The sequence below is a fragment of the Anopheles ziemanni genome, chromosome 3, assembly GCF_943734765.1.
Source record: "Anopheles ziemanni chromosome 3, idAnoZiCoDA_A2_x.2, whole genome shotgun sequence".
NCBI classification, from domain to species: domain Eukaryota; kingdom Metazoa; phylum Arthropoda; class Insecta; order Diptera; family Culicidae; genus Anopheles; species Anopheles ziemanni.
This window is the reverse complement of record NC_080706.1, coordinates 5103062-5127517: the sequence shown is the minus strand read 5'-3', so window position 1 is coordinate 5127517 and position 24456 is coordinate 5103062. Positions and strand designations below refer to the sequence as shown.

At 46.2% G+C, this 24456-nt stretch overlaps 2 protein-coding genes across 2 annotated transcripts; one reads left to right on the top strand and one right to left on the bottom strand.

The window, feature by feature from the left end:
* The first annotated feature begins 966 nt into the window (after positions 1-966).
* On the top strand, positions 967-2951 carry LOC131289385 (protein spartin). The gene has a single exon (XM_058318621.1). It carries the CDS (start codon positions 967-969, stop codon positions 2827-2829), a length of 1863 nt encoding a protein of 620 aa, XP_058174604.1. The 3' UTR covers positions 2830-2951.
* A 2305-nt stretch (positions 2952-5256) lies between these two features.
* Positions 5257-24431, bottom strand: LOC131289042 (beta-TrCP). Its single transcript, XM_058318237.1, has 9 exons — positions 24302-24431; positions 11696-11918; positions 8056-8242; positions 7723-7987; positions 7452-7643; positions 6679-6941; positions 6411-6600; positions 6187-6330; positions 5257-6078 (listed from the first exon to the last, which is right to left on the bottom strand). The coding sequence occupies exons 1-9, from the start codon at positions 24353-24355 to the stop codon at positions 5863-5865; spliced, it is 1734 nt and encodes a 577-aa protein (XP_058174220.1). The 5' UTR covers positions 24356-24431; the 3' UTR covers positions 5257-5862.
* Positions 24432-24456: the final 25 nt, after the last annotated feature.

The following is a 24456-nucleotide window of genomic DNA, read 5'->3' as shown; positions in this document are numbered from 1 at the left end:
TGGTTGACGAAATATCACATCATCCGGCAAACGCTGTGCACTATCGCGTGGTTAATTTGGCGTAAAACAGTCCGTGAGCTGGTGGTGTTCATTCGTGGAGCGTGCAGCTGATAACAAACTATCTACAGCAGCGGGCGCAAATTGACTGCAAGGTAATAAAAAAAGAAAATGGGACCGTTTTATAAACCTGTTATATTTTTGGCATCGGTTGTGTAAGTTTCTGGTTTTTAGAAGTGGCAAAGACATGTTTGCATTGCATTTTCAGAATGGTGCAACGTGAAGAAGTAGAAGAAAGATTGATCTCGAAACTTGTCAAATAAAGCCATTCACTTTCCGTTTCTTTGAATGCCAACTAATCGAAGTAGCACTTGAAAGGTGTCGTAACCAGGAAGAAACCACTTTACGGAGGCTTGGATTACAGAAAAACCACCTCAAACATACAGAAGAACCTTCTCAAGAAAAGACCAAGAAGGAAAACGCCGTCGTCATTGGGTTTTAATCAACAATTCTAATCGCATGCGCATCGCGTACGTATTGGGAGAGTGCCAAATTTCCACTTGTTGCATGCGCTGGATTACTTGTATTTATTTCCAAATAAAGCACCCACGAAACATTTTCATCTTTAAAAAGTTCGATATTCGATGCAATGAATGATATTTGGCAATCAATCACAGGTCAGTTGGTGACGTCGAATCTTGTAGGTGCTAGACGATTTCAAATGTATTGGAATGATTTACAATAACTTACTCTAGACTCCCTTTAGTCGTGTATTTTGTTGTAAAGTATGGCTTCTTTTTCTTCCACGCACAACCAGAAAGCATCAGCACCTCGCACTAGATGTAGTTTTTATTATGCCTATAATGTTGTTAATTGCTCTATGCTAAACACACATTTTAGATGACAAAATGACCTCTTACTTACCCCCCATTTGCTTCCTCAGAGACGGCAGATTTCGCCTGGAGAACGATGTTTCCATCGGATTCGACGACGACGCTGACCGCCAGCGCCAAAGAATGGCGCCGTACATTCGACGCGATTAAAGCAGGCCATGACGAAGCGTACCGGACGATCGAGCGCGCGATAAAGTTTGAAGAACACGAACGCCCCGATCTGGCACTTCAGACGTACAAGGATGGTATCCAGCGGATCGACGAAACACTTGCCCTTCCGGTGGAAGTACCGGATCTGGGCGTGCAGGGCCAGGCGGACGATAGCTGGCAGCAGGCCATCGGGATGATTCACAAGCTGAAACGGACGCGTGGCGAGGTGCTGCAACGTGTTGGGCAGCTTGGTGGAGGGGCAGCAGGTGATGGTGGTCAGTCGGAAAAGAATGATAAAACTGGTCAACGTCCGTGGACGTACACCGAGCTGGCGAGGGCACTGCAGGAAATGTCCGACGAGCAAAGCAGCGAATCAAAGGAGGCCGCTTCGACGCCGACGACGACGACGAGGTTGGAGTTGCTTTTCTCCTGCGACGGAGTACAGATGTATTACATCGAGCCGGACGGTGTCGTTAGCAGGACGATGGCCGATTCGACTTTGCGCGTCGTCCGGATCGAAGGAGACGAGCAGAGGATGCTTCAGTCGACCGTTTTTCTGCAAGTCATCGAAACACGTGCTGCTATTCGAATTGAAAACGCCGAGGAACCGCTGGCGGAAATTCCCGAGGCCATGGAGGCCACGATGGAGCAGGAACCACCATCGGTTTCCATTCCAGAAGACCAGGCCAAGGAAGAAACAACCGAATTCCTTCTGTATCCACTCATCCCGGGCGTTTCTCCTTGCTATCGGACCGAATTCGGCGCGTTTATTCTGCCGGATCTTTCCACAGACGCTGGTGTGGATGGACGTGCCATAGGGCTTATCATTCCGCCAGGTGCGGACGAGGTGGTGCTAGAGATTCTGGTCGCCTTTCTCCACGGTGTGGTGACGCAACCCGCGTCGGATGTGCCCGTAGGTCGTGCCGATCGTAAACGTTCCCTCCTGCCCGATTCGACGACCGTTTCTGCCGGAATTATCCGCGGTGCGTTCTACTTATCGCAAGGATTAGTACGGGGCGCCGAGAAAACGGGCCAGCTTATAGCGACCGGAACGCCGTACGTCATCTCGAAGATGGGTCCGAAACCGGAACCTCAGCCGGACGCAGCGCAATCCGCGGGAGGAGGAGGAGTTCAGGTGCCAAAAAACGTCCGCACCGGCATCGAAATCGCCCGGAGTGTCACCGGAACGGCGGCCGGTGTGACGAGCTACGTGGCGGGGAAAGTCGGATCGGCCACGATGGCTCTCGGGCGCTTCCTGGCACCGCACATTCAGCGTCACGGTAGCGCCCTGCTCTCCTACGGCACTGGTATGAGCGCGGAGGACGCCTCGGAACGGATGAACGGTGCGCTTACGATCTGCGCCGGTGCCGTCGAGGGTTTCGGAACGGTTTACGAAGGGCTCGAACGATCTGCGTCCATTCTCGGCCAAAGCCTAAGCAGCAGCACGGTGAAGATCGTGGAGCATCGGTACGGCGAGGAGGCGAGTCGCGTCGTCGGCAGCTCGCTCGATACGGTCGGCAACGTGATCAACGTGACGCACAACGTGAACTGCATCACGCCGAAAGGGTTTGCCAAGCGGACGGCCAAAAATGCCGGCAAAGCGCTCGTTGCGGGCTATCGACCAATGGTGCCGGAAGTGGACGCTATTGCTGGTTCCAACGGGACAACGCTTGGAGAACCAGGATCCACCATTGGAACCATCGGAACCGTGGCAAGCACCAGTAGAATCGTACCAGCCTCTGTACTCTATCCGGATCTGGGAGGTTTGGCTAAGCAACTGCAACAGTAAAAACAGCCCAACAGACTCCAAATGGAACATAGAGGGACCGATCCAGCAAACCAGGGAACGTTGTGTTAAGGTTATGGTTATTTAGATACTCATCCGTCAAAGGCAGCAATCTCCAAACGAAGGCACTAGAGTTTACCCACATTAAGGGAACTTTTTTTTGTAAAACGCTTTAGGTATATCTTGCCATTTTTGCATTTCATGTTTTTACTTCGGAATGGTTTTAAAAGTAAGAACAGGGTTTTAAATAATAGGATGTAAAGTGAGATTTTACGCGGGACAATTATTGTGAAATCAAAAATGATCTGAGATGAATCTTATATAAATGTTAACTCAATGAAACAATAAATTAGTACAAGTGTTTACCCAATCAAATCAAGTTTTTCTCTCAATGTTGTTCAGAGATTGATATCGTCTTTCTCTTAAATCATTTTTGTTTAGTTTGTTCATTCTATTGTTTATTATTTGTCTCCCTTTTTTCCCTTATCTTGTTTTTTTGTTTGTAATGCAAATTTCTTCACAATTCTCCCTTTCGGTCTATTCTTTTAGTGCTACTCTCTTTTGTTCCACTTAACTGCTCCACTACTATACCTACACTTGTTACACTCTTATCACCTCTTCTTCCATAACTGCAGAAATGTATCCTTCGTCGGGAACTACTCTCTACACAAGAACAGGTATTTCCGGATCACGCTCTGGTTACCATTATCGTTTCCATATTTCGTAATAATTTTTCATTAACTGTGTGTGTGTTTCTTCTTGCAGGGGAGAAGGGCGTTTGTTCAAGATACTTTAGGCTGTTGGTTTTAAATGTTGTTGCCCCCGTTTTTGTCTTCAACCCTTCTGTCGATTCATTGAACTATTTATATCGTTTTCCTCTTTGTTCTTGTTAAAATGCTGCCGTCAATCGCTTACGCTGCGGTATTATGCGCATAACTTTTCCTTCCTTTCTTTAGTTTTGGGAGGAATTTTGTGGGTTTTCGTTCCATCGTTTCCCGGCATTTGACTTGTGTAGCGGAATGGTTTTTATCTAGATTTCATGTTTTCCCCTGTTGTCGATGTTGTGTTTTAGAGATTTTCTGTTTAAATTATTTTGTTTTTTCCTTTGCCCGCTCGATTCACACATGTATTTTGCTTCCATCCTCTAGATTGGCTATTTTCGTAGAAGCATTTCTTGTGTATGTGTGGCAATATGTGTGTCCGTCCCAGCCTTCCGGATACAGTACCAGCAGCCCCCATTCGTAATCATAATCATAATAGTAAATCGTGCTAAAAACAGAGTAAGAAAATCATCATACAATAATAATATTCGTGTTCACTACAATAACAGTCGAAAAACACTACTTCCGCCGTCCGCCCCTGTTTGGAATTCGATTCTTTTCCGTTTTGCTCCAGTTTTTTATTGGGTGAAACTCTATCCATAACAATATCCAACCAGTGTGGCTCCCGCCTCGGTTAATTTTCTTCTAGAGATACTCTTTCCTTTACTTGAATCCTCGCCGAACAGCCAATGTATTTCTTGTTTTGTTTTTGTTTATTTTTTAATTTAAATAGTTACTCTATGATCCTAGGTTTATCTTTTTATTTTTTTTCCTTTTGAGACTTGTTGGAGAAGTTTATGCAGTGTAAGCAAAATTAGAATAAGAGAGTAAAAAAAAACATAAGAGCTTCAATTGTTTGTTGAGACCATAAAGCATTTCCTTCCTCAATGTTGCCTTTATTGCATATTTTTATACGCTTTCACTACGAGGAATCTGTTACCATATCCTTGTATTTATCATTTTGTTAATGTTAACTAACTATATCTTCCATTGACGATCCATTTATCAGGAAAAGACAGCGGGTTGGACAGCTTTAAAAACTGTTAAATTGTTCGTCAATTTCATTCACTCTCGACACGTACACGGATTGTTGCTTACTTTCTGCCAAAATTGCCACGAAAGAAGACACAAACAACGTGCGGCGCCTCGCCAACGTCCTCGGCTTTCCTTGCGAACCATCTCATCTAATGAACACGTTCGGTTATTAGTTGCTGCTAAGGGGTTTTTCAATCGATTCCATAAATTGTAGGTGAGAATCGACCCATCAACGGTTTCTCGATTTTGAGTTGACATCGTCATCGAGGCATCGGTGTTGCTAAGGAACGAAGCGTTCGAAAGCACGAATGCCTACTTGATTTGGAATAGAACATGTTTTTACAAATAGTTTAATAAAATCACAATCCTAAAGGTCAAAAAAACAAAAATCCAAAAAGAATCGAGTTGGTGGAAGGTGAACTGATAAATTCGTCCTATCATCATGCCGGATCCCGGGTTCCCCAGGATCGACCGGCTCCGCCCGATGATTAGCTTGTCATCTCAGCCTCTCCCGCGTACACCTTTGAATGTGCCTTTAAATTGCTCTGCAACAGGAAGGTTTGTGTTTGTGTGTGTTATAATTATTCCTTTATTATCATCGCTGCATCTTGCTACACTTTTGCTCCGTTTAGTCTGAATCAGTTCTGAGTTTTTTTTCCGGGGGGGTGGTATTTATGTATATGTTCGTGTTTTTAACTTTCTCCTACTCCGTGCCTTTCTGTTGTTTACAATCCCGTTAAAAACTGTACCGCTCCAGAAATTGTTATAGAAGTAACATATAAAAAAATGTGTTGCGAAAAAAGAAAAACAACATGAATGTCCCAAGCAATTCGTAAGATTTAATTTTGAGAAACGTTGTTTTTTTACAATAAGTGGCGCCAATGGTCTTGGGAGTCTCCTGTTATGAAAAAAGGGAACCAAAGTACCCCCCCAGTCCGGGGAGCCAGCGTTCACCGGAGAACCAGAAGGGAAACGGAACGGAACGCAACGGAGGAGGTACACGGCGTCAGAGAGATTGGAACAGGATGGGGCTTTTGATGGAAAGTGATGATGATGATGATACATTCACGCGATTCCTCTCGGCCAAGCAGGAGTGTTTTCCGTCTTTCTTTCACCCCCCCGCCGCTTTCTCGCTGACAGAAGTGGAAAAAGGTAAGGATGGGAGGGGACCTTTCCTCTTTTAGTCGCTCAGTTCGTCGTTCTGGTTGTTCGTCCTATTGTTGTGTAGCAGATGGTTGACACCGTTGTTCTGGTTGTTGCTACCGTTGCCACCACCACCTTCAGCGCCCCCATTCGGACCGAGGGCACCACCGCCAGCTCCCCCGAGACCGCCGCCAACGGCACCCACACTGGAGCCACTGCCGCTACTGCTTCCGCTGTTGTTGTGAAGGTTCATCTGCGGGGGGAAGAAAACGTAACACGCGGTTAAACTCGTTCTTGCACCATTTTGGATGGAGCCAATGTTGGGCACAATCTGTTAGGCGCGCTCACTTTAGGCACATACCATGCTGGTATTGGGCACCACCACCGACGGCTCCTCCTTGGGCGAGCAGTTGAGGAAGTCCCATATCAGAATCGTGTCATCGTGCGAACTGCTCACGATCTGGAATTCATCGAATTGCAACCGGAATACGCGACCGGTATGTTCCTGTAACGGGATGAACAATGCACCATTAGCCCTTAGAACTTCCTCCGACGTCCGACTTGCGTTTGGCAAGGGCAACTTACCACCAACGTTTTCAAGCACAGCGTGTTAGTCTGTGCTCGAATGTCTAAGGCAGCTTGGAGATCCCATACTTTGATTTTGCCATCGTACGCCCCGCTGACGATGCGCTTCGAATCGAACCGGATGCAGCGAACGAGCTCCTCGTGGCCCTCGAGAATTCGCAGGCAGGTCCCGCACTCGATGTCCCACAGTCTGTTGACAAAAGAAAAGAAACGTTTTTTTACGATATTTGCGATGCATTCAAACGTTTGTCCATGAATACACACGTACCTTATCGAATTGTCGGAGCTGCCACTAACCACCAGCCGGTCGCGGTACTGTAGGCAAGCGATGCCCCGTTTGTGGCCGTTCAGCGTGCGCAGAAACTCGCAGGTCGTCGAGTTCCACACCTTAATCGTGCGATCGCCGGACGCCGACACGATGTACTTTTCGTCAAAGTCGACCACGTTGACTGCCGCCCGGTGCCCGACCAGGACGCGCCTTAGGCCGATCTCCGTCGGCGACACCATGTCCCATACGGCAATTGAGCGGTCCTACGTAACGACGAAATTCGATGAGAATAAAATTAAATAAAATATCTACAACATTTTTAAACAATAACAACTTTTACTAAACGATAACTGTCAAAAGCTTGTTGAACCTCAAACTACCTTTTGTAAACGCAACAATTCCATGGCAACGTGAGATGTTTCATCATTGCAACGACACTTAACACTTCGGTTTGGCAAAGGAATGTGTTGCTTGGTAACTTGTGGTTTCCAAGCTCCACAAATCAATGTATGAGATAGCACTCTCCTTTGCGCTTATCTTGGTTGCTTTGTTATATTTTGAAGTATTTGGAGTTAAATTGACGAGTAACATAGTATTTTGCAATTTTAATGATGCAAATAGTTTAAGCCTATCCTGTTGCCTTCCGTTAGAAAGTTTACGTGGCAAAACTGTGTTAAGAAACTGTCTATCCACCATGAACGTTGAAAGTTAGCACTCGATGAAAGTTGCTATCATTTCGCCAGCGAAAGACACAAAAAGTTTGGCCATTTTACCTTTGAACAGGTCACCATCATGCCGTTGTTGAAGCGTAGATGTAATACCGCCTCGCAGTGATGTATCAGTGTGTTGACCATTTCGCCTGTCTTGACGTCCCACACGCGCACCGTCGAATCGCTGGACCCGCTGATGATGACCTTATCGTCGTACTGCAGGCACAGCACCGATCCGGTGTGTCCCGTGAGGATCTGCGGAAAGTGAGAAAACCATACGCAGCCGATTAGAACACCGGAGCCCGTTCCAGGCAGCAGGTCTCGCGCGCCGTACCATGCAACACTGAAGCGATGAGCGGTTCCAGATCTTGATGGTGTTGTCCCGCAGGCCGGACACAATCTTGTCGTCGTCGTACTGCAGACAGTAGACGCCCTTCGAATTCTCTGACCGGCAGTTTATCCGCTGAAGATTGTGATTGCCCGTGCGCCAGTTGTTCTCGATCGCTTCGATGTCCTTCATGATCTTCGGGAAGAGCTCGCGGTAGAATTTGTGCTGCCGCAGCGTCACGCCCGGTCGTGGGATGAAGAGATATTTGATCCTGTTGAGGGAAAACGAGCGGGCATTAGCAAAGGGAGACGTTATCCAGTGAAAGGCCGATGAACTCACCATCCTTTGCGATCTGCTAACCCCCGCCAGAGGGTATCGGTGCGGACGTTTCGTTCGATCAACTTCTTCCACAGCATGCCCTCGGAGATGACGCGGGACCATTCCTTGCAGACGCGTTCCGCCCGGCACAGCGACTTTGCGTCCAGATAGGAGAGAATGTTTTCCGCCACGTGATCCAATCCTTTTGCTGCAAAACAAATGACAATCAATATTAAGCCAACGTTATGGAACTATTTTGGTTGAGAAGGTATCCTTTCTTTTGCTCAAGGATATCGGGAATGTTAAAACCCAAACCCGAGTAAAGTATTGCGTACAACAAATAACATTTTGGGAAAATTGTCCTTCCAGTTTTTGCCTTCGATCCACACGGACATTTGGTATTTTATCCTTCCTTTGGATGGTCATGCTGAGTTCCTTAGAAGCTTTTTCCTATTTCCAACATTCATTGACGATGAAAAACAGTATGATGTCAAGGTTACTCTCCCAAACCTTTCTTCCCTTTTTTGCCTTTCTTTCTTTTGGATTCCGCAGGGTGTGAAATTAACGGGACTAGCCTTCATATGGACACCATATGGCAGGCAATAGGGAAACGAGATGTACTGTACTTTTCACTATAACTCAGTGAAACATTGTGTGTTACTTCGCTGAAATGGCTTCCATGGGGCGACGACGGCGACGCTGAACGAGGAACCACCAAATCCCTATCGATCGATTTCGTGATTCATTGCTGGACACAACGGCACGAACCCGGAACGCCGCAGATTTATACGTTTTCTCGCTGCCTCAATGCAAAGTGTGTGCCGTGGCGGCGCCGTCGGCCAGTTAAAACAATATGGTTCTCTTCACACCACTCCGCGGCCGAGGCTGATTTGCAAAATCACTGACCGCACCAGCTCCATCGTTCCCTTGCGTTTTGGGTTTCGTTTGGCCGGTTTGTTGCGCGTAAAACAATCATGCAGAACAAACACGCGACGACGGGTTTGAGGTGCCCCATGGTTATTAAATGCCGCCCAGGGGTTCAATGAACGCGTGAGTAGTGGTAGCGAACCTTCCGCACGTATATACATTTTTTCCGTAATTAAAGCCCTTTTTCGCACGCAAAATGCCCCGAACCTGGGGACCCGTGCGGACGTGCCACCCGAGGGTCAATCACAAACAGGCGATGGGACCGGTAGTGAATAACCACAAAGGGAATGGGGATAGGTTTGAGACCGAAAATGAAACGAAAATAGACCTAACGTCAAGATGACGATGGGGTAAGCGACGGCGGACTCAACCGATCCTTTTAATGGCGAGGATTGGCCAACATATACTCTTTGATGGTAATCTTTAGCCATTAGCCTTGCGTAACCCTTCCAAAGCGAGGAGCATTTCGGGATGCCAAGTCCTGCGAAACCCCGAAAAAGGAGCACCAAACAAAGGTGAAAACTGTGACCAATCTACTTCCCGAGAGGGATGATCTTAAAATAATCTTCTATCATATAACGTTTAAATTGGGTTTAAAAGGATCGTGTCGGTTGGAAGCAGCCTACAAGGAGGGTAGACCTTTGGAGTTTCTAAGCACGCTCCACGGGAGGATAACGATCCTAACGATAAACAGTTTTGATGGACGGACAAAACGTTGGGATGTTTTTAAACCATCATTTCATCTTGCTGTTTGTGCAAGTTTGTTGTTAATGCATTTTTAGTGACCGAATAGTCAATGAAACTTTCCTAAGTCAGTATCTTTTGTTGCAGTTGGAACTAAAAATCTTGATGGAAAACTGTCAGAACTTGTCAAACTCCTAATCAGAAATTACTTTAAGTTCCGTGTTCATCTCCCGTGGGGGAAACTATTTCCAAACCTAGAACATGTTGTCCCGGTGTCTCAAACCTTCTACGGGACATCATCCGTCCGTCCTTTATGGTTACCCTAATGTGTTCTACGTTGATTCTCTGTTTGCTGAACATCGACACCATGATGATGTCGCGACAATGTATATTTTCTTGCGAGGTTTAACGAGTTTCTTAGTGTCTAAGGACTCCAGCAACTGACTCCCGCGATTTGTCATTCTGCCACCCCTTGCGACAGTGGGTGGAAAACGGTCAAAAAAAAAATTCGAAGGAGCTTTTTCAGAACACACACACACACAAACCCCCCAATTAAGGGCATGTGGCGAATGTTTTATGTTTTCTCCCTCCCTCACTCTCTCTCTCTCTGGTTGGCTGTCGATTTTACCGAATGGTGTCTTTATAGCTTCTACCTGATACTCTCTATTAGTTCCGGTCTTCTCATACCACCTTCTCCACCTCAGGAAAGCCGCAAAAGAGATGATTATGGCGCTGGGGCATCAACAACGCCAGACGCCAGACCCGGCCCGTCGCCATCGGCTTTTATAGCTTTCGTCGGCTCAAATGGGTCAAATTTGTCCCACCCCTCGTGGTAGTGACCAAGGGGCATGTGTTGGGCACCGACCGACGCCGTGAATGGGCTCTTCTAGTTTTATCCACACCGTAGAACCCGAACACACCCAACCCGGGGAGGAGAGCTCTAAGGCAAACCTCTAAGGCTAGGAGGCGCTGGTTCTGACAGTAAAATGTAGGTTTATTGAGTATTAAACCGTTCCCCTAAAGGAACGGAGATCCGCGCCGTCCACAACAACGGTGAAACCAATCGAATGTTCCGAGGTTTTCGGACCGGAAATTACACCCCATCTAGGGAAGGCATATGGGGAACAAATGTGTTAGCCGCCGTCGATAACGAACGCCGGGGGGTGCTCATCGGATAATTTGGGTAGCCATTTGGCGCGCTTAGCAATGAGTGATGTGCGAAAAGTGATTTCTAAACGTTTACCACCCTCCTCAAACCTCGAACACTCCGAGAAACCGATCGGCGAACGGTGGTGGGAGGATATTATTTTTCCTCCAGCGAAAGCTCGTGCACCAACACATGTGTTTTAGTCCATTTTTCCATCCCTGCCATTTCCGTTCCCACGCCAAACGATTCCTTGGTGTGGTGAACTTGAATCGGCCCTTAACCTTCCGAACCATCCTACTATCCATCCGCTGACCTTTTTCCTCCTTTCTTTTTGAGTTTCTCAGTTTGGGTCCGGGATTGCCTTTCCTACAGAATCTCCCGAGCAAACATGCGGAAGCAAACAAACTTTAGCAAACTCTCCCATCATCGTTCTGCCTCTTTCTAAGCCTCCATTCTTTTGCCCATTGTTGGCGAGGAAAAGAAAGGCCCCCGGGCCGGCTCTTCCTAAACAGGTCGGTCGGTGAAAGATCTGCGACGAGTTGGGAACCTGCGTTTCCTGCAAACTACCTGACCATCATCGGGGACATGCCCGACCGAGAGATGATGGTGTGCCCGTGTCTGCGAGCAGACCTGGAGAACGGCGGCAATCGAGAGCAAGCGCGGGTTTGACCTACTTTCGCGTGTGACCTGGCGTACGAAGGCCCGCCGGGAGAACGCACCCAAAACCGGTGGGCTCTCTTTGCTGGAGTTGGTGGTTGGAAAAAAGGGCAACTCATCATCGGCCGCATGCCGCGCCCCACTCTCGCATGCATTAGAAGGGAAGGTGGTGGTGCTCCTTTGGAGGAACAAGTTTCCCCCCTCGGCCGTTGCCACGAAGGGCTCCCGCGGAAGGGATGTACTTACTGGGTAGCAGTGTGATGAAGTCCCGCTGGAGCATCGGTTTCAGGTAAGCGTTGATGTGTCCGTGCTGGTAATGGCACATGCGGGAGAGAAGCTGCTCGACGAACTCCACCTGGTTGGCCTCGTTCCATTTGGTGAACAACGTCAGACAGGTGTCGAGCTCGGTCTGGAACGCCGGTGACGGTTCTTTCTTCCGCGCCGGATCGTACAGTATCTGGGTGGTGTACTGGAACGGAAACGGGGTGAAAGGAGCAGAGAACAGAACGGAACACAATTAGCACAACAACAACAACAACAAAAAACACACACACGTTTGCGTACAAAGAAGACGGGGCCCTGTCAAACAAGAGGCTGTGAGAGAGCGAAGAGCGTACATCGGTCGTCGTAATCGCACAAAAATGCGCTCGTTAACGGAACCGGAACCGGTTCCCTCCCTTTCCCCCCTCCGCTGCGCGGTCGGGAAATCCCGCTTTCCAAACAAATTCCACCCCGAGGCCAAGGGGAAAACTAGGAAAACAGTTTAATGAATGAAGCCGAATTTGGCGGAGAACAAACAAACATCTGTGGTTATCGCCTTTAATTAAAGCCTTCGAACAACTGAGCGAGTACAGTTAAACGTTGAAGAAACGTGCAATCAAAAAAGACCACACTTTACGGTTTTCGAACGTTCCGCAACTAGACGATGGCCAGCGTTTGGTTGAGGTATCGAATTTGTGTTTTGGGGAGGAACAACAAACCTGATTTATATCTTTCCGAGAGGAGAGTAACCGCGGCAGTGTATGTAGAACATCAACATTGCTAGCCTACTGTAAAGTAATTGATGTTGAATCGACAAACCTTCAAATGGCAACACAAACGGGTAAGTAGAAAATTCGTCGTTTCCTAGGATCACGACCAAGTCGAGAGGTGCAGGTAAAAGTAGGCGAAAATCGCATTCCGGTCGAAACATACTTTTGCGAGGATTGTTGTGATTCGCGCTCGTTTTCTGATGCGAAAAAGCGATCATAGCCTACCTTATCCTGTATCTTTCAACTGGTCGTCTCTACTTCATGCGACAACTTTCATTCTGGTAGATCCCAGAAAGTGACGAATTGTCTATTTACCCGATTGTGTTGCCTGTTGAGGATCCGATCCGAGACTCGATCCTCAGAATCCGATCCGACAACTTACAGTTGGTTGATCCAGATTCCAATCTGTGGAATTGGAATTCTTCCTAAAGCTAAAATCTAGAGCTGGAAGAAAAGCTGGTTTCTTCATCTGGGGGACTCTGTCCTGGCACCGGTTTCCTAGGTCTTGGATTTAGCATCCATTTCGAATCGATCGAGCCAAGGATCGAGTCTGTGAATCAGATTGAGCTCCATTTGTAAATCTTAGATTGTGTAAAAGAGAAGAACTAAGGCAGTATCGGGTGCAACATCCAAAATAATCCTTGATTAGGTGGACCAATCAATAAGAAGCACAGCAGCATTAAATCATTACAGGGTTCACCAAACATTTGGAATATTTGATCTCAATCCAGATTAATCTTTGATCAGTCCTGGGAACTGATCTTTAGGATGCTGCCAGATTAGAAACCCGATTCGTGTGTAACCAACATCCGGATCCCACTTCCCAATAAACATTCGTTTGAAACACCGACCATAAGTAAACGTTATTCAATTGTAGAATGAGACGGCCCAAAAAACTTTCTTTTACTCGCCATGACTCACCGAAGTCCACCCGGGGTAAAATTCGAGTTGTAAGTAACGTTACATTCGGCTATCGGAAAAGAGACAACGACAACGACAACTACAACATTTCCCCACGTGTTTGCTTACTGCTGCTGACAAGCGCTGTAAAACAGTTTCAAACAGCTCCAAATATTTGCCTCGCATACACGAGCAGTGATTTGGTTATGTTATTTTTAAGACGATATAAAAAAACCACTCCCGGAGGTGTCAAAAACTCCAGCACCGAGCCCGCAGGTTGGTTCCCACCCAGGCCGTTTTCCCACCATCAATTGTGCATTACATACGGGGTGGTTTTGGGTGATGGCCATTAGCACCGTTTTCTATGTCACCATGCCCCCGCCGGTACCGTTAGTGCAGCACTCACACTGGGGCGGCTTTTTGGTTTTTGTGGGACACAGGGGCGAGGCTTCCAAACTCTCCGTTGCATTGCACGTATTGTTGGGATCCGCAACGTAACCACCGTTTCGGAGCAGGCTCCCAGCGTTAAGGGCGCAGTTTATTGTTTAAAAAAAAAACCTGCGACTCATCAAACATTTGGAATACATTTGCATACACTTTGCGCATCGATAGACGACGCGTGAGTCGGCTTCAAGTGGTTTTTGGGAGGTTTTGTTTTTTAATGAAAAAAAGGTAACAAATATTTGCCCAAAAATAGCACCACATTTTAAAAAGGGATTACGAACCACCAGGTGGGCTTAATTAAATCAGGCAGGTTTTCGACATTTTATGCCCACTTGGTATCGGGGGCTAAATGCAACCTGAAAACACTGACAAGGGGAAGAGGGTTGAAAGTTTGGTTTTCTCATCTAATCAATGGATGATGAGATAACCGAACCCCGGCTTCGGCCTGTGGCCACTTTTCTCTTTCGTTTTCGGTAACACCAATTGCTCCTATCAAAAAACAAAAAACAAACTGTGTCGTAAAGCGACGTCGTGTCTGGAAAATTCACCCCAAAATTCCGTGTGTGTGTATGACGAGACGAGGCGACAAGGCCAACAACGGTGTGTGCTAGCCCAAAATGGTGCGTTCCACGATGCCTTCCATTTTCCATCTGGGTCAACCGGAGGAAGAGGGAGGAGACTGTCACGTGGTTGCATGCAGTACAGGGGAACGGGAGGGAGCCGGGTTGGCTAAAACCCATCACCTCCGTGGACAGTGCATTCGGCGCTGCATGCGATGAACCTCTGGCCTCTATTTGTTCCGAGCCATCATTTTTCGATCCGACGCTCATCGAATGGCTCCGTTTTGCAGCAGAAGCCAACGCATAGTACGTTAGCGATGGCAACGAGCGATCGATCGGGGGGTGGAGATTGCCAAATTATCACGCCACACGAAAAGCGATCGCCGCAATCGTCGGTCGAACGGATACGCGATTTTCCCACCTCCTACCCCGCGGCTACAATCGAATTTGAGAGATCTAGATCGAGAAATCGGTACCGATCGTGCGCGAAAACGCTGTGCCTTGCCAAATTTTGCCAAGGGGCACACTCGAATTCGATCTCGATTGGAACACGAAAGAGGCCTGTTTTCGCCGGGTGTTTCGCTTTTTTTTCCCCTCCCAAGCCGAGCATAGCTAAAGAGAACCCAATTTAAACCTGAGCACCGGAAATCACATGACGAGCATGGCCTACAAAAAAAGTAAAACAAGGTGCACCACCCCGTGTAGCTAATCAACATTTGTGCGAACAGTAATTTTATGATCTCCACCACCGATCGTGCACATCGAACATCGAACGCTTTCCTAGCGCGTGTAAACGAAAGGAGTGAAAGTGTTACAAGAAAACAAGTGAGGAAAATTGGGGTTAGGATAAAAAAGAAAGAAAACAAGATTCACACCAAATAAAAGCACGATGCATCGGACCAAATAAATTTCGTGACTCAATTTTGAAACCAACCCGTGGACTTCGAAGTTGCCAATTTCAAACCGTCTTTTTTCTGTCCTGCGATGGATGATTAAGTGTTGAAAAATGAACAAAACCTCCACCTTGAGAGGGTGGTTTGCTTGAGATGACAGATTTGTTCTTAAATCAAACTCGGCAACAGTATTGAACATATCTTGATTTTCAGCTCAAGTATCGGCGAACCCGGCATGTTTGCCATGGTCGTGGTTAGCTTCAACTTACTCATCCTGCTAGTGTCGTACGAAGATTTCACCCATTCAACTATTCCGAACCGCTGATCGATAGGAAGAGCGCGTGGAATAGATTTGTCAACCGAAAACGAACGGCAGATGGTGGCGATTTTTCGAACCGAAAACATGAGTTCTATTTTAGTTTTCTGTTGTGTTCAATTTTTTTCGCTCTAAAAAATGAGAAGGAAGAGTTTTCTTGTGACTTACGATTGATCCATTGCCAAAAACAAAAAGATGTTTCCTTTCGCATTCTTTCAAACTTCTCGTAGTCTTTTTTCTTCGTCTTGGATGTGGATTTCCTCCAGTACGGCTTTTGAATTCAGCTTCCTGGACCTCCGCAAGCTAACCTGGAGACATAGACCTCTATAGTGTTAAGGCCATATGTCCTTTCGGTAGACATTTCCTGTGCTGGATCATTGCCTTTTCTTCTCTTCAAGAGTTGTAGATGAGAGCTGCGGCTATGTTTTGAACCTGAAACCTTAACTGAATAACTTTGTCGAAAACAGTGCAAGCAAAAAGCGGGCAGAAGTACAGGAAACCTTGACTCACTTACTCTTTTTGCCAGGAACGGTCAGTTCAAATCTGCAACGATCGGACAACAAAAGTGCACACGTTTGACTGTTTCCCTTCCAGCTTGTGTCGGAGGCATTTTTTTTTTCGTTCGCCATTCCTTCCACTTGTGGCTACACTGTGTTGAAGGTTTTCGTGGTCATAACCATGCGTCTGCGAATTTTACGTTTATTTGGAGCAACAAAAAAAAAAGTGTGTGTGTTAAATGAAATGTTACTATACAATACAGCGTGTCGTGTCTCCCTTCGCAGCGGCTTGTCGTCGTCCGTAGTATCGAGGGCGCGAAATGCAACTCCCTTGTAACCGAAAAACAAGGCCAATGTCACAGACACACACACACACACACACACCGACAAGGCGGAGAAATCACGGCGAAGACGGACGACTTTGGAATTACAATTTCGTCGCGACATGTGCGAAGTTCTTACACATTCTCGCCAAGGGAGGGTGGTAAGATGGCGGTTTCGAGTATCAATGGACAACAAAGAACGCGAGTTGCATTTTTCGATGTAGTTGAAAGAAAGAAGAAAATTGTTTATTTTGCAAAGGGACAAGGGAGGAAAGTCGTCAAACTGCACCTTCTTGCACTCATTCATTTGCATGCCACGACGACGACGACGATGATGATAAAGCGGCGGGCAATGTACCAAACCCGAAGAAAGAAGGAGGGAAAGAGGGAGGACTTTGTGGTACAAAGGGCATGGAAGATTATTTTATTTCTTTACTTCCAGAATAGCAAACGCTTGAGCAATGCTGCGATGTCATTACAATTAAAAGACAATATTCAAACATAGATAAAATACCCGGTGGAACTTGGTTTTGACAGCGAAATTTGAACCCGTGCTTATGAAATATTCGAAATAAATTATCACGCTACCTTTTCCTTCATCCTGATGTGGAAACGATGCTTTACCACAACAGAGAGGTTAAAACATGGCGTGAAGAAACTAATTGTTTCCGACAGCTGTCGTTCGTTACGGCAACATGCATTCATAAAAATACCGAAAAATAAACATACCACACAGGGGGTCGGTCGGGTGAGCGGCTTTCACAGTGAATTACATCAAAACCATCAACATCACGCATTTCCCTTAAAACACGCACATTCGTATTCGAAACGGTGCCAGGTTTTCACTGTCGAGGCGATGCCACTGGTGGATGGAATTGATAAATCATTTAACGTAACACCGATTGACGCCGGTGGTAGTGGTGGTGGTGATCCTTTGTGGCGAATGAGGAAGGTGTTAGCAAGTAAATAGGATGAAAAATTCATAAATCCACCCACCACCACGGACTATCTTCTCTCGATATGATGAATAAATTATCCGAAGCAATGTTGTGATAGTCTGATGATTATCCGGAGTGATCGAAAGTAATTTAGGCGTCATTTATCATTTGGAAGACATTCAATGGGAAATAGTAAGTAACAAACTAAGGTCTATATTGTATCAACGGCCTTTTTATATAACTTCGCACCCTCGCCCAGAATTCATCTGGGTCCACCTAACGATCTGTGGGATGCACCTCTAGCGAACCCCTTCAATATCTCAACGCTTAAAAACCTACGTCGGGTATCATTGACTCACCAAAGCTGCACCTCCAACGTGTAATCTCGCAATCGAAGAAGGTGTACTCCATTCACCAGCCATGTGACTCTCTTTTAAGCAACGAAGAAGAACTATCTGGTTGCCAACTCCAAGTGGTCTTCTCTTCCCATATCCACCTCTTCGTGGGTTGGCGCCTCTCGTTCATTGTTCGTTGGCTTCGTAATCGAAACATTACCACCAGAAGGTACGCCGCCCCCGGGGGGTGGGGGCTGCCATTCGACACGCACCTCTCTCTCCTTCTCGAACATAACCCCACCGGCAACAAAGCCGTTTGTCTTGGCGCCTTCAGCTTCACAACAGCAAAAGCGCGCTTGCAATTCCACGTTTTGCACAATCGCACCACACGGGCTGCGTGGCTGATCTTTTGCAGCATCACCTTCGTACGGGTGGTGCAGAGTACTAGGCTTTACAACGGGGAGGCTTTGCATAGACATCTTCGGAGGTTGCGAGTGTCGAAACGAAGACTGAAACAAGGCCATATGCCAACCAGCGGATGGCATCATCCATGGAAGACCAAGGGGCACCCCCTCGTGGTTTGAAGAAACCGATTACGATTGTGTTTGCCTCATAGGAACTCCTCTTTTGCGTCAGAAGTACCAATGGAGTTTGTAATGCGAGTTGCAGGAAGTACAGAATAATCGATTATTGATATTCTTAATGCAAGTTGTTGCTTCGAATGGATGTACTAGTCGGCAATATCTGAGTCATATAGAGCTTCCAAGTAAGTCCCAGTTCAACCATGACTAGTGGGAGAATGGAAAAATGGAATGTAGTTACCAAGAATCATAAACATGCAAATTCGCCGATTATATTACTTTCCTAATTGCTCTAACTTTCAACAGTCTTCTTCCGAGAGAGAATAAATCAGAAGCTAATAAGAACCATCGAAGGACAACGAATCCGCTCTAACGGAAATTATGCCTTGGTTGTTCTAGGTCCAAAAATCTCCTTCAATGTTTCATCCTTGAGCAAAGACCAAAACCTACGACCGACAAGCACACACGGTCAATTTCCGCTAATTCAGGTTTGAACTCACACGCGCCTGTCCTTTCTCATATGTGCAGGTATCACTTTTTTTTTCTACCGGATGTGACTTCGTTTGTGGTCCCTGTCGTTGCCTTCCTAAGTTGCCGCTCAACTTTATTACACTTCGCCTTCACCGGACCTTTAGCTTACTCGCACGAGAGTTTTGATCGGGGAGCATGGAGTGATTTCTTCGTCATGTTATTTGTCGTTTTCGTTCCAGTCCACTCCAGAGCATCGGCAGGTTTAGAGCGTGATGCGTCGAGCGAACGAGGCCGCATCCCATCTCCGCTGGAAACTGGTTCCACACCACCCCGTCGTGGTTAGCGACTCGTTTTATGTCTCTACCTCAACCTGTAATCGATACCTTGCGCTGCTGCCTTGCTGCCGATTTAAACCCGACGACCGGATGCTTAGAAGCGCGAATAAGGGTTTGTGTATCGGAGGGGTCTTCTGCGTGTGCGGTCACTTCGGGCAACCTAAGAACTCACACGCATCAAACTTGCCCGAGGAACGTTGTTTTTGGTGTCAAGGTTTTTTCTACCAAATGAGGCACATTAAAAGGCTATCATAAGCCCGCTTCAGAAACCGGGCGGATTATGTTTAAGGGAAAGTTCCCGAACACGAACCGAAAGGTTGGCCTGGAGTTTGGAGTCGGAGGAGAAAGTTTCCAGGAACTTGCGGGATCGTGTCAGATAACCCTTTTGTGAATGAAGTGTCTAACATTGGACAGGGGGAACTGAAACTCCGTGGAATAAAAACATAAATGTTTATTTATTTTACGTATCTTAAGTATGAACACTAGACGAAACATGAATGTAAGCAACTGTTCAGGAATTTTTACTTCAAGACATTTACCTCATCACTTCTACGGCTGATTAATAAGTTAATCATTTTCACGGCACACAAATTATCTTAAATGATCCCAATTTCATCTGCTTTCCCGCTGCTCTTCTAACACTCCTCCTCTTTTCTACAATATGTTTCTCCTTCTCTGATGCTCTTGCCAAGAAAGTGAAACATACTGAAACGTCTTCTAGATTGCTTTTTTGTGTCAGTTTCAGCACAAAGTATGAAGATGCAAAAATCGGAACGAAGAAGAAGGATAGATTAATAATTCCGCGACACATCTTTACCTATTCCTCCGCTTGATTCACCTTCCACATTTCCACAGCCACACACATGCGGAGAGGAGCTCTGGTTTTGTGTGTAGGTTTTCACCCCAACCCGGGTGCATTCGCGTGGCCTAGTTTTCCATTCCCGGAGCTGGCAACATGGAATGGAACATGGGATGAGAGACTGGAGACTGGCTGTGCGTCGTCTTTGATGCGAAAGGCACGCTTCAGAACACGTGTGACAAATTTAATCTAGCAAGGGACATTTGAGTGGAAATCAGCGAACCAAGGTAACGAGGAAACATTTCCTAGCATGATGACAGATTTGATGGATGCGCTGAAGAATGTTCCGATTGTAATTCCAAAGGCTAGCCATGGGACATTTGTTTGTTGGACCATATTATTATCCAAACGGAACTAGGTAGGTAATCCGGGAGAGATCGTAAACATTCACTCCACAATTAATCGCATTGCAAACTAGCAGTTCTACCGTTATTCCGTTATCAAAAGCGAACTCGTCATACCGTTGGCGTGAAGTGGCTTTGGGTAAAAGCCTCGCAACAAAGTTTGTGCCAGGTAACGATTAATAGATAATGTATCCGGGGATCATTTTTCTAACACCTTTTGTTCCCGAAGCAATACATATTTGATGTGATTAGCTTTCACAAATGACTACAAGAGAAAGCTGATCATATTTTCTGAAAAAGATACATAAAAATGACTCCCAGAACGCCGATTTTTTCTAGCAATCGGGAAAACCGCTATTGTGCGCCACGATGCATCGTTAGTTTCCCGGACGGAAACCGCAATGAAACAGTATCTCTCATCGGTTGCATCCATCATCCATCCCATGCACCGTTGACTCACCGACTCACACCCCCAGAACCGTCTCCCCCTTTCGCCGCCTCTCGCGGGAGTTGGGTTCGTTCACACACATTCAACCGATTGCTTGCAAGCAACAACAAGACGCACACGGGCACGACCGATGCATGTACTGCACTCCCTTGACCCTCGACGAGCACGGATCGGGTGGGTTTGGGGAAGGAAAGGGAATCGATCCTCGGTTGTACGGAGGAGTGGAGGCTCGTGCGCTTCACAAGAAACACGCGGGACGACTTCCTCGACAGCCGGTTATTCGTTGTGTAGATGTCGTTTACACCTTCACAACCCGACAACCCACAGCCGCCTCCGGTTCTCCCTCGCCTTCGCCATCAGCCCGCAGCAGCAGCAGCAGCCTCTGTCGCGGATGACCTCGATTTCTTGTGCCGCCGGACGAGCCTCAGATTCAGGTCGGCCCCGGTGCGACTGTAAAAGGGCACACACTACCTCCTTCCGGAGCAGAGAACGGGGGGGTAGTGGAGGTGATTTTTTGCTCAGTTTTAAAGCCGCCAGCTTTATTAGAGACCACGGGTACAGCAGCAGCAGCCTCGAAGTGTGCCACTCACACACAGGTGAACGGTTGAAGGTGGTTTCCGCCATCAAATGGAAGAAGGTAAAGTTTAGCTACACCTTTCCTTTATCTTTTGATAAGTTAAATACATTCTCAAAAGTCTTCTTACAACATCAAGCTTTAATTATTCTCTTGACAATTGCAGAACTTCAAAAACTTTTCTGGATGTTCCCTTTTTCTTCTCGATTCTTTCTATTTCATTTGTTATTCTAATGGGCTGAGTTCTTTTCTATTTTCACTTCAGAAGTCTCTTTCGTCATTTATCTTTCTTTCCTTGCAATTTCACTAGTACTTTCATTCGCATCCCATGTTTTTTTCTTATGTACCGTCTAAATTGCACATGCCCCCCACCAATGATGCACTACGATCCTCTCTACCCCTCTTATTCTATCTTATTTCTCGAATCAAACTCGAATCGTACGCAATACCGGCAATTTTCCTCTTTCCGTTCAGGCTTTGTGAGTTTTTTTTTCTTCTGCTCTTAGTTTCTCTCGAGCGTAAATTGATTTATTTTTGGACCACGAGGTCAGTAGGTCCCGATGCGTCTGCTGCGAGAAGGGAAAAGTGCAATGATCGTGAGCGTTGGCTGCACTGCACTGCCGACATGCGGTTGATGAGCATGCACTTTCATGTTGGTGAACATTATTTTCTGCACAATTCGTTGACAAAGAAAGTGTCGCATGCAGAAAGTAGCCCCTATCTAGATGAACTGCAAAGTTGAAAAAAGAAACGATAGCTGATAAGATAACGAACGCATCAGCAGCAGTCGTAGATGAATTAGAACAAATTCATACTTCATTGCATGCACTTCAATTTAATTTAGTTTTCTTTTTACTCATCTCTTTTTCCTCAACATATTGTTCAAAAGTTCGAGTCCTGTTACAAGTTATCGAAGATACAGTAAATTACAAAAGAAAAGAATATTGAACATAAAATTAAGCAAACCAAGCAACGGCATCCCGAGGAGTCGTTTGTATCCCGGCGCATCCGGACCTATCTCAACCAAAATTACAATGTGCAGTGTGCAATTGCATCATCGTCTCAACGCTGCATCGCTGCATCTTTCCTGTCGCTTCGGTCACGCACGCGTTTATACTTGTTTTGGCATGTTTCTCTTTGAGTGTGAGTAACGTGGTGTCGGTCACTTTCATGAGGAATATTCTTACCGGATACGAAACAGTATTTATTGATCCTTTGTTTGTTACTGAAGCGAGAACGGATAACCATTATCCAGTCAAAGGTCAATAACGTACAATAATCTTTCCAATCCGTTTCGACCTACTCATTGCAGATCAAGATCAAACATCTTAACCATCGTCTTAACCATAAGACGCGGAATGGACCGCCTGATAAATGACAAAAATAGGATAACATTTATTTAAACTTCGTTACGTGAACCGACGCAATGTTTTATCTTCTGTTTCTGTCCCAACGTTCCCACGAGGTCACTTCCGGTTCGTTTGCCTAGACACACACGGTGCGAAGGAATACAAACCTAACCGACGACATGAGCATTAAAGGAGGCAAAATAACGTTCACGATATGCATTTGAAGAGAACGTATAAAAAAATCCTCATCTTATTTGAAGCTGTTGGCCTCTGTGCGCTTGATTTTGCAAAGCGTGTTAACCTTGCACCGCACCACACAGCTCTCCCCCACCAAGCCGGATCCGGATCTCGACTCCGATTTGTTTCCTTTCCCTTCGTGGAAGTGTAATAAAGTTGGTCGGAACTTCGTCGCAGCGTATGGTAGAATTTAAAATCAGAGTAATTTATCATGTCTAAACGAATAAAATTGTAATTATTGGTCACCATAAGGATTTGAAACGTGCGTCAAATGGAAATTGAATTACTTCCCAAAAGGAAGCACCAGAAGTATCACTTCCTTGTCCTGAATACTCAAGGCTAAGAGTTTGAAATCCCCAAATCGTAACAGTTGTGATAGCTTAGGCACAAATCGAATCATCAAACGGCGATTTCCTCTATCCCCTTCCTTCCATTCGGAACGTTCAACCCGCGGCCGGAAAGAAATGCAAATGAAGAACTTTCTCTTTTTCGTTCCTTTCACTCACTCGTCCATGGAAGGTTTGTTGTTTGCTGAGCCACACAGAGTCGTTCGCGCGACGGTTTTACTTCAGATGGAAAGTGTACTTTTCCACCGTGCAAAATTATGATTTTTCATTTACGCTCATTGATGAACCGTTGCACTGCAATTTGGTTGTTTATGGAAATAAAAGTACATTTGCCCACTCCATAGCGAATCATGCGGTTCGAAGGAAAACGCATCCAGAGCGGACAGCCAATGTCCAATTTTTCCAACCGTTGGAAAGGAACTTTTCCTGCGGCGCGTGAAAGTGCATGTCGCTTAACAGCGATTCGACGCATCCGGAAAACAGCGGCGGTAAACGGAAATGTAGCCACCGATCGGACACAAGCCGATCGGTATGTGGAGAAATGGAACAGAGAAAGGAAATCGATTCCGTGTGCGCCAACAAACCAAAACCGCGTGGGCGTGAAAATAGCCCAATTTTCTTTCCCTTGAATGTTTTTCCGCTGAAAGTGAAACTCATTGCTCTGCGGTGTCTTCCGCGCCCCGCCGAGTGTTCCGACACACGGCCTTTGGTGTGCAGCGATGCGAGGTGCATGGTTTTGTAACCGAAGCAAGCTCCCCAGGGGTGGGAGGAAAAACAACGACAATATGCACATATTTATATAAACATTTGAAAGGAAAACCGCCTTGGCGCTTTCGCTCTCCGGTGAGGGGCTTGAGTTATGTGGATTTATTCTTCCTGTAGCAAACAACAAGCGCGAAGTTTGCCATACACATATCAGCCGAAGAAACGATGCGAAAAGTTGTGTTTCGGGCCGTAATATCTCACAACGAATGTACTTCTTCATCGGCATAAACTTTTACCTTAAAAATTCAAACCATTAAATGAGATAGTTTTGAAAGAGGGTGGCCTACTAAACATAACAAACTCACCTGTGAGTTGCTGATCCCATCGTCCATGATTTTATCCGTATCCATTTTCATCATTTCGGTGTCCAGGATTCCTTGCTAGCGTTTCCTGTGGCGATCACCAGAAACGCGACGGTCTAAAGACCTATGTAAGTTGCTTTTGACGACAAACTCCACTG